Genomic DNA, 11,525 nt, shown 5'->3' on the forward strand with positions numbered 1-11,525 from the left:
CCTAGGGAGCAAGATGATCAGCAGAGAGTTCGCTGCCATTTTTAACTCATTCATAATCATGGCCTCCTTCCCTGAAGCATGGAAACACGCAAAAGTCAAACCCCTTCCTCAAGAAACCCTCCACCAACCCCAATGAGCTCAAGAACTAGTGTTCCACCTCGCTGCTCCCCTTTCCTGACAAAGTCCTCGAAAAAGCCATTAACAGAAAACTCACGGAACATCAGGAAATCAACAATCTCTGAACCTCTCTCAATCCAGATTCTGCACCACCACAGCACCAAAACTGTCCTGATTGCTGCAACAGATGACATCAGAACCCTCCTCGACTGGGGAGAAAAAGCAACCCTGATCCTCCTCGACCTCTCAGCAGCTTTTGATGTAGTATCCCAGCAAACCTTTATCAAGAGGCTTCACCACATTGGAATCCAAGGAACTGGATTGCCTTTTTCCTCACCAGAAGAACCCAGAGAATCCACCTACCACCTTTCTCCGCAGAGTCCAACAACATCATCTGCGGTATCCTTCAAGGCTCATCCCTCAGCCCTACACTGTTCAACAACTACGTGACACCCTTCACCAACATCTTCAGAATCCACGGAATGAATACCATACCCTAAATCAGCCGACAACCAGCACATACTCTCACAATCACCTTCACCACAAAGGCCAACTTCCGCAGGTGCACAAATAGCATCACCTGAAATGACTACAGACCATAGAGAACTCAACAGCCAGACTCATCCTCGACCTCCCCAAACAGACCCACACCATCCCACCTCAAGAAGTTGCATTAGCTCCCCATTCAGAAACAGTGTCAATTCAAGATGCAAATCCACATCTACAAGGCTCTTCACAACCCAGGACCAGCATACATCAACCACTGCCTGAACTTTCACCAACCCTCCAGACACCTACATTCTGCTTCCGCCTCCTTTTCCTTGCACATACCCCCACATCCACTTTAGAAACAGTGGAGGACACTCCTTCTCCTACTTTGCTGCAAAATCCTGGAAGGACCTTTCCCTTCACCTACAAACCACATCCTCTTTTATGGAATCCAGGAAAAGACACAAGACCTGGCTGTTCCATGTCGCTGCTCTCCTTTCCTGGCAAAGTCCTTGAAAAAGCCATCAACCGCCAACTCACGGAACACCATGAAACCAACAATCTTCTGGATCCTCCCAATCCAGATTCTGCAACAACCACAGCATCAAAACTGTCCTGATTGCTTTGCTGCCACAGATGACATCAGAACCCTCAGCACTTGGATACCCTTGTGGATGATTAGTCGCGCTCTATAAATCCATTTATGATCTTAAATGAGACACATTGCAATGGGGTAATGCTGCACCTTGCTCCTCCTGAACAGTCCTTTTTAGGGTTGGCAGTCCCTTGTCCTATCTCCACAGGCAAGCTGACTTATAGCTGCTTCGGGATAGGGTGAACATCTCTTCAGCTAGGCATAGGCTGCAGTGATGTGCCCGCACCTATGAGAAGCTGGCTGTCGAGGCGGAACTCATTTTGGTGGCACAGCAAGCAACCCTCAGAAAACTGTGTAGAGCACTTCCTTCCTGTGTCCTACAAAATTTGGAAATGCAACTACAAGGGAGTCAGTGGTTCTCACTTTTATACTATAAAAGCAGACAGGAGATGTGTATCCACTGTTTGTAATTTCAGAACCTGATTGAGGTGTTTCTCCTTTCAAGTGTTATTTCCAAGCTGCTCTCCAGCCACAGTACTTGTTTGTAATAATCCTTCTAATAGCAGGGTAGCCTCCAAGCTGGAATAACCACAAAAGAAGTACAAAGAAGAATGTACTTTTTGCACCTGAGTGCCATCAGCCAAAATGAAGGAGTGTTCAGGGAAAGACAAAAGGCTGGGCCTTATCCGAGGGATTTCCTGCACCATGCACAGCAGATCCTGCAGTCCCAGCCTTCACCCCTATCCCCACCCAAACAGCAGCACTTTCAGGAAGAGTAATAAGAAATTCCTTGCTCAGCAAAAGGCTACTCTAATTCAAAGGACACCACTAGGTCTCCTCCCTTCTTCTTTAGGAATGTCTGCAATACACTTCTACTGTCTAGGAAAACACCCACACCTCCATCTTGTGCAATAGACCAGACCAAGGGCACCCAAATTGGTTCCAAAGGGCTTTATGACTCTGGTTCACTAACACACACTATGCATATACCATATAAGCTACACATACAACATAAAATTGGGATATTAGCGCTAAGATCTGGATAAGTGATTAGAAGGTCTCCACTCTAGTAACACAGATAAAAAGGCCTGGTTACAACTATGGAGTAACAACACATGGAACACTTCCACGACCTTTCTACTCACTAAACCCAGGACCAGAACTGTAGTTCACTGTTTGTACAATGAAGGCAAGCTTGGTACGCCTCTCCTGGTCACAGGCCAGGTCCAGGACTTTACTCATGTCAAGTGACAGACCTAGGCCACATACGAGATTAGTGTGAGTCTAGGGCGAAAATCAAAAATAAAACTTTGATCAGGGGAACACAACTGTACACCATGTGAGGGACATTACCCATTCCAACACCATAACAAGTCCATTTCTCAAGTAGTATTTCGCATATAGGGGCCCGTTGTGCGACCGTTTTTTGCGGTCGCAAATGGGATTTCAGCCCCTTTGCGACCGAAAATTAGGTCATCCCAATGTACCAAACCTATTTTTTCGAGTCGCTAATAAATTAGGGACTCGCAAAATAGGGTTAGCGACTCGCTATGAGGAAGGGGCGTGCCAAGGGCGCCCCTTCCTAATAGCGACTCCAACGCCTATGTATGAATGTTTTGCAACTGCAATTGCAGTCTTTTGACTCTGTAAATACAAAAAAAATGGCACCCATGTCATTTTGTAGGTGGCATGCATGATGATGCAAGCCAATGTTATTAACGAATCTGTAAATGACAGATCAGAGAACCTGAACAAAGGGAAGGGCTTCCGCTAAATGTGCGAAACAACGCCCCAAAACTAAGAAGAGAAAATTCTCTTCTTGAGCCCCCTTACTCACCAAGGGTTGCCCCTAGGTGACATGCTTCATCATTGGGGCCATCCCAGTCAGTTACTGTCTGGGGCGTGCTGCAACTTGCGGAACTACGTAGGAGCACTTTTTGTGAAAAATGTGTAGTGCAGTGTTTGGGGGAGTGGAGATGGTGATGCTAAAAACTACCTAGCTAGTGAGCGATTCATTTATTCCTGCGCCTAGTTGGTATGAATAAAAAGGGGTTATTAGCAGGGAGGAAGTGTAATTGTTAAGTGTATATTTTCCCTAGTATTTGGTCGACATGTTTCGAGGTGTCCCCTAAACCTCTTCTTCAAGACGCCATGGGGACCAGCCCCATGCGTACCAGTCTGTGAGAAAAACTATCCTATACTAAAGAAATAATATAATGAAGAACAGGTGCACACCTAATGTGTGAGCACCAAATTTAATACATACGGTTGAGATCAGACTCGTAGTATCTGTTCAAGGAAATAAAGTGACAAAGAGATTAGTACATATTGCCTACCCACCTCTCACGTGGGCAGGTCCAAACCATATGCAGTGCTTAAATCAGTGTGTTCCTATATAGTTTGAGTCGGTGCCCTTAGTAGTAAAAATTATTTAATTAGTTTTTGTATCCTATGTGACACCTTGGAACATTCGGACTACTCTATTGTGAGAAAGCATGGTTAATCATTAAAAACATTGGTAAAAAGAAAGAAATACTTGTGAGCAAACATTACAAGACAAAACAAACATACAAACATACTGTTCACAATTTGTAATAACATGCTTCTGTTTTGGTAATGCTGTGCCTCATGGACTGCCAGGGTGGAGGGGCTTGTAGTAACCCTAAAAGAATGTATATAATGTATTTGAGTCAAGAGAAGGGCCATGGGTAAATGCAAAATACTGGTTAGTTATTCCCTATAGTGTGGCCTGGAGGAAAAAATTAGCGTTTATCAGGGGCCCTGGGTTCCATTATTGTTTGTGCACTTTATAGTCCCCTATACACACTGCCACTCCACTCTACGACACTTGATGTCACTCTATGCCAGTCCACTCTACTCTACTCCGCTATACCCACTCTACTTCCCGCTACACTACTCCACTCTATGTCACTCCACTATAGGCCACTTCACTCTATGCCACTCAACATTACTCCACCCTACGACACTCTACTCCACTCCACTCTTTGCCACTCTATACCACTCTACTCTACTCCACTCTGCACCACTCCATGACACTTAACTCTGAAACACTCCATGCCATTCCACTCTACAACACTCCACTCCAGTCTATGACACTCCACTCTAAGACACTCTACTCCAATCCACTCTGTGACACTCTACTCCACTCCACTCGTTGACACTTTATGCCACTTCAAAGTAGGGGACTCTACTCTATGACACTCCACGACACTCCACTAACACTATTCCACTACATAACACCTCACTCTACGACACTTCAATCTACAAAATTCAATGGCACCCCACTCCACTCTACAACACTCCACTCCACGATACTCCACTCCACGATACTCCGCTCTAGTCAATACAACTCCATTGCACTCCACGACACTTTACTCCACTCTACACCACTCCACTCTATGACACTCTACACTACTTCAATCTATGACACTCCACTCTAAGACACTCCATGCAATGCCACTCTGCTATATGACACTTTACACTACACCACTCCACTCAACAGCACTCCACTGTATGGTACTCCACTCTACTCCACTCTAGAATACTTTACTCCACTCTAAGCTATTCCACTCTACACCACTCCATAACACTCCACTCTACGCCACTCTACTCCACTCTGTCACTCTACTCAACTCCACTCCACTATACAACACTATACTCTTCTCCATTTTAATCCACGCCATGACACTCTACGCCCCTCCACTCTATAACACAACGCTCTTCAACACTCTACTCCATTCTACGCAAATCCAGTTAACGCCACTCCACTCTACACCCCTCCATTCTACGGTACTCCAATCTATGACACCCTACTCCGCTCCACTTTAAGACACTTTATTCCACTCAATGCCACTTTATTACACTGCACACCACTCTATGCCACTTATTCTAAGCACTCTCCTCCACTCTGCAAAACTCTACTCTAGAATATTTCACTCTACAAAACTCACCTTCATGAGACTCCACTCTATTCAACTCTACTCCACTCTTCTCTACAAACCTCCACTCTACGACCCTCCATGACACTCTACTACACACTATGACAGTCAACTGTTTGACATTAAACTCTATGCCACTCCATGACACTCTACACCAGTCAACTATATAACACTCTATACCACTCTAACCTATGACACTCTATGCAAAGTTACTCCACTCTTTGCCACTTCACACCCCTCCACCAAACATTACACTCTACAACATGACACTCAACCCCACTGCATGCCACTCTACTCTACAACACTCCATTCCATTCTATGCCATTATACTCCAATCTATGCCACTTCACTCCACGGCACTCTCGACCATCCACCCTATGACACTCTATGGTGCTCCATGACATTCTACTCCACTTTATCACAGTCCACTCTACTCTAGTATCCAACGCTCCACTCTACGCCATGCCACTCTATGCCACTCAACTCTATGACATTTTAGGACACTATTCTCCACTCTATGCCACTCCACTCTACACCACTCCATTCAACGACACTCTACACCACTCCATGCCACTCCACTCTACTCCGCTCTATGCCATTCTAATCTGACACTCTACTTCACTTTACTCCACTCCACGACACTGTACTCTAATTCATGGTACGCCACTCTACGTTACTCCACCGTCCACCACTCCACTTCACTTCACTCTACGTCACTTCAATCCATGACACTCTATGCCACCCTATGCCACCCTATGCCATGCCACTCCATGCCACTCTCCTCTACACCACAAACTTTTAGCCATTCTGAACAGCAGCCATGTTGGTGTACAGCATGACTAAACACACAGGCAAAGACAATAGCTCTTGCATTGGGAAGATGGATTGACTTTGCCAATGCTTGTTTTACCATTCCCTTTGTGAATGGGTTAACACTCCAAATCCAAGAAGTCGCATACTTTCATATATTTTGCAGCTGGATTTGGGATGCATAACACTAGTGCATTGCACACCAAATTGGTATTTTGAGAGGCCGCCTAGAACACGGTCCTTCCAAATAGTGATTTATTGTGGGATCAGAATCCTGGTTTAGAAGTTGATAAAAGTTTACAGACTCCTGAAATTGGCTTCGTACATTCACAACAATCATTTTGCGGTTGCAAACTCCGTATTTGGAACGTTTTTTTATCGTAAAAATGCTTTGCACGGCTGTCCCTTGCTCTCGCTCATATGAGCACACTCAAACACAGCCCCTCACAAATTCACACCCATACAGTCTATCTACCACACAGTCTGCCTCTCACACACAAAAAAAAAGTATTTCACGGTCTCCCTCACAAACATGCAGTCACACAATCTCTCACATAAACACACACTGTCTCACAAACCACACACAGCATAGAGGCAAACACAGTCTCTTTCACACTCACAAATACACACAGTTCCTTGAATCGGACACATCCCAGAAGTTTTCACAAATGTTGTAGTTGTTGTAGAAAGAGTTTGGAGGTGCTGCCTTCTCCACTGCTGTCAGTGCTGACAAGATTAATGACTCAGACTGTTTCCACCATACCATGAACTTAGATGTGGGTGAAATGACAGTCACGTCCCTGAAAAGGTCAGGGTTGTTTATAGTTGACGTAATAATGTTGTTTGTAGCAAGTCTGTATTGCATGAACTCTCCTTCACCCGCATTATAAAGAACTCAACTCAAAGACAAGGCAGGGAGCAAGGACGCGTTTTGTGTTCGCTCCCCACACAGGGGAAGTAATCCTGAGTGAATTTACTATTTGTATATATATATAACTCTAACCACTAGTATATGTAGTAGACCTTTGTATTTACTACCATTCCTATGTGATTTTAGAGTTTATCCGTTTGTATCTCTTCCTTGAGTAACTTTACAACTTGTACATTTGAAATGTTTTCGGTTTGTATCTTTTATTCTGACTCATTTAATCCAAAATCCTTATGTAACGCAACGGGTTCTTTTGTAAAGCGCTCTGACACCTTCGGGTAATGTTCGCGCTATATAAAATCGCATTAAATAAAATAAATAAATAAATAAACAAACCGCTACACACAGTGTGTCATAGTGAAAAAGATGACCACTAGTGGTACTGAATACCTGTATAATTATTACAGGCTTGTGGGTAGCATGCCTTACGACCCAAAGTGGGACAATCCTTTGTCCTTTGAAGACAAAGGATTGTCCCACTTTGGGTCGTAAGGCATGCTACCCACAAGCCTGTAATAATTATACAGGTATTCAGTACCACTAGTGGTCACTCCTTCTCATGTTTAAATTAGTATACCCTAGGGGACCAGGAGTTCCCACTTGACCTACTGGTCGAATTACCCTTACTTTCCCCTCTGTTTACATATAGTGAAAAAGATGGCAAGTCATGGGTGTTCTTGTTTCACGACACACAGGAACTGCATTTGGCAGTTTTTCATTTTGGGCCTCCTGGAATGGGGAAAGTGCTTTTCTTAGTTACGGATTAGAATGCATACCCAAAATACCACACGCTTTATGGAACCGGGAAAACAACAGGAAATACATTCTCTGCTGTAACAAGAAGGGGTAAATGAGGACTGAGCACGAAATAGATGTGCTGTAACATTTGGCTTGTGTGGTAGTAGTGCTGACACCTACAAGTGGTGTCCATACGCCGTGCTGAGTCAATGCTGCAATGCACTCTTCGACTATTCATTACATCCTTCGGAGAGGGTGTGGCGCAGGGGCCAGAGATGCAGACTCAGGCGCTGTGGATCCGTGTTCGAGCCTCAGTTGGGGGAGGGCAACATCCTGTGACTCTGGGTAAATCACGTTATCTCCCCGTGGACAGCGCCTGGATACCCTCGTATGGTAAGCCCCGCTATAAAAATCTACAAACTTAAACTGATTCAGTTACAATGCGCTCTTCGCCTATTCATTACTACAATGCACTCTTCGCTGATTCGGTGCACTTTTGCTGATTCAGTGCTACAATACAGGTCTCGCCATTCATGATATAATAGTCTGTAACAAAAAAAGGCGCAGTCATAGAAGTAATACCCCGGTGAATAGGAACAACAAGCGCTTCAAGCTTAGGCCCCAGAGCGCTCTCCGCTCACCGTGAACCTCTGACTCGGACCTTTTCCCACACGAGGGTATATTTATCCATCTGTAACTCATCCGCCACTCTCCTCCAGACATTCTGGGAACGCAATGTCACCCGGGACCAGCTGTGCCCTGCCTGGCAGGCTCACAATTCCAGTCCAAGAGAATGTGTGCTGCAGCCACTACAAACAACTGCATAATGCTGCACAGGCAGAAGTGTGTGCTTGAGTAACAACAAGCGCACCTTTTGCTGTGTCCAATACAGACCTGCTAGATTTTGTCGGGGTTTAAGCTTATGTGTCGCTGTTCCAAAAAGCACAAACTGGCTCTGCAGAAGGGGCAAGCACATCGCGGGTGTGCGCTGCCAGCTGCTGTAGTAAGACGGTGAAAAGTAAGTGTCAAAGGAGTGCCTTCACTGTGCCCACAAAAATATATTACAAAGAACTGTAACTTGTGGGTCACACAAGTATCCCCGCAACAAAAACAGTAAGCCACTGAGCTAGCTTTATGAAATACAAATCCGTGACCTGCATGTTATGCGCTGCTCTTTGCGGCAAGTGCACTAACCCTGTATGCTATTTGATGCTGAGTCAAACCCGTGAGTAGACTGCACATACATCTCTCCAGCTTGTACACACCTTTCTTACTGCTATAACACACTAGAACGCAACGTTCTCGGCAGCAGATGCGTTAACCCTGTAAATGTCTGAAAAGACAGTGTGTGCCCATTTAAAAATCCAGTACTGACTTACGATCAGAAGTGTCCTTGTTATTTTCTTTAAGGTCAGTTTAAAGCCTCCCAAAAATGCATAACTTGACTGTTATGTGACTCTGCCCCTTATTACTGCCACATGTGCGGCACCCCCAATTTATGGAATCGCAAATCATTATTTCCCCTTTCTGCAATTACAATCACCAAATTACAACTACTTCTTTTCATCCAATCAAAGCACTTCAGGGGAAAGCACGTGAAGGGCCGGCATTTAAATGTCAAGAAGAGAACACGTTCATAAGGCGTTAAAGTTGAAAATCACGCTGAGGCTTACTCAACACTGCCTTATTTATGTCCTGCGCAGAACCTCGAGCATAATCGCTGGCACCCCTCCCAGAACACTCTTCTGAAGGAAGGATCACACCTGTTTCACTAAAAAACGCATTTGTCACTTACACAAACAGTGTCCAAAAGTGTTAAAAATTACTGAGGGTACTGCACTGTTTCACAAGTACAAATCTCACAACATTAATGTAATAAAAAAACGATAGTATAGTGAAGGTATAGCCCAGGCATAAAAGAAATGCATTTGGAGAAGCAATCCCACCCAGTGGCTTAACGCTAAATGATGCCCCACCTGCAGAATGTAATGACGGGCCCAACGCCTCCTATATCTCACAGATGTTATTTGACTTTGGCCGGAATGAGCCTCCACCCCCGCCACCGAAGGATTGAGAGCCGCTGAGGTGGTGCCCAACCCCACCTAAAGGGTTTCCAACGCACCCCCAGGGGTGGCTGTAACCCATGCTCCGTTGTTTAGCATCCCAAATAACTTTTAGAAGAAAAAAATCTGCTTCCAATAAATTGACAGTTCTCACCAACGCTTCAGAAATGCCGGACGAAAGGACACACGCTCTTGCTCTCTGCCCTATGTTTTGCAATAGTGGTACATATCATTCTGTGCATGACCCACGGCTATCTAAACGGACAGCAAATACACATTTTCCATTGGAATCGTGGAATGTATTTTATAATTCTTTCTTGCATTAAGGTGCAGTAGGGAAACCCCGGGTGAAGTTGGTGGTTAAAAGATGGGTGCCTCCTGCCGCGCTCCCTGTCAGCATCCAGAGCTCAATTTGCCTCTCGCCTTTTTACCGACACCTGCCCACGCCCCCAGCGCATGGAAACATCTATTCTCCAAGCCAGCTGCGCCTCGGCTACCTGAACCCCACAGGTTCAACCACCTCACGCGGGCTACGGCTTCTGCGTAAGGTGCGTCGCAGTTAGAGAATCAGCCCGTCCCCCGCCCCCCGCTACGCGACCGTGACACTTCACAGAGCCAGGCGCAAACAGGAGGAAATGCTACTCAGCTTTTCACTTTGCCGAAGGTGCCGACTCCCAGGGTGTCTCCGAGCAGGTAGTGCCCAATCTTCACCCTCCCGTCGTGCTTCTGCTTCTCAGCCATCTTTCCGTTCCGCCTGTCCTGCTCGGTGTACCCAGCATGCAGCGGGGCGGGCAGAGGGAATGCCAGGCTGGCCGCTGATGCTCTCACCGGGGGCGCTCGGACGCTGTGGCAGTGGGTGCTGCAGACGGTGAACTCACTCTGTCCGCTGCTTATCAGTGCTGCCGCGGGCTGTAGCCTGCAATGTTGTGCAACCAAGCCTCATTCGCGCCGGGACTCCCACTGAAGCAAAACACCAACCCGCAGTGTTTGTCAACATCAAAAGTTTCAGTGATAGGGTTTGTGCGAGACACGTGTAGAGCTGCGCTCAGGGTAGCCTTATGGACGCCGCATACCCGCATTTTCAGTGTTATCTGGGGGCTATCTCCTACTTCAAGCGGAAAATTGTGAGGCGGCTTTCATATTTTAGGAATGCTAGACTTACAGACTCCCTGTCATAGGATTCTAAATTATATATGTTTACAGGGCTGTTTTATCAAAGGGATGTTCGAGGGTTCTGCCATGATGCCTTCCACACTTATTTCAATAAGTAGTGGATTGATATTTAACTGCCAGCCGTTCATGTTTTCCCATTGCTCAAGCAGGCATGTGCACTTGAACATTGAACAGAGAAAACCGTTTTCCTCCTGACATCTATAAAGAGAGGAATACTGCATAAAATTCATTAAGTCATTGCATACCTTTCTTGAGCATAAGTGTTATGGTGACACCTGTTTTCACAGCACTTCTACTGCACAGAACTGTCATAGAAAGTGTTGTATACAAAATAAGTTATTCGTGTTATTATGATAACTGAAGCTTGTTTTCCTAAAGCCCTCTGTGGCATAATGCTGGCGCTTCTTCAATGCTTGTTATTGGAAACTAGGCATTGTCGTCTTAATCCCCCAACTTAAAACGCACCACAGGGCGTGTCTGCACACGTCACCTCAGGCCCCGCCCCCTCCCTTCACCACTGTGCAAACGCATCCCGTGGCGCGTTTTAAGTTGGGGGATTAAGTCCCCTTGAATCCTGAGGGGCCCGGTGGTCCAACAAGCCCACCAGGAACCTCCAGTAGGCGCCACAGCGCTCCATTGAAGAGAGGTGTAAA

General features: G+C 45.8%; 1 protein-coding gene across 1 annotated transcript in view; it reads right to left on the reverse strand.

Moving 5' to 3' along the window:
• Nucleotides 1–10,579, reverse strand: part of PRKAA2 (protein kinase AMP-activated catalytic subunit alpha 2) — a 359,800-nt gene extending 349,221 nt beyond the window's left edge. The window contains exon 1 of the mRNA XM_078670112.1: nt 10,347–10,579. Coding sequence (XP_078526238.1) covers nt 10,347–10,440 — 94 coding nt within the window. The 5' untranslated portion in view covers nt 10,441–10,579. The remainder of the gene's footprint in view (nt 1–10,346) is intronic.
• Nucleotides 10,580–11,525: the final 946 nt, after the last annotated feature.

This window comes from Lissotriton helveticus, chromosome 1_2, assembly GCF_964261635.1.
Source record: "Lissotriton helveticus chromosome 1_2, aLisHel1.1, whole genome shotgun sequence".
Taxonomy (NCBI): Eukaryota; Metazoa; Chordata; class Amphibia; order Caudata; family Salamandridae; genus Lissotriton; species Lissotriton helveticus.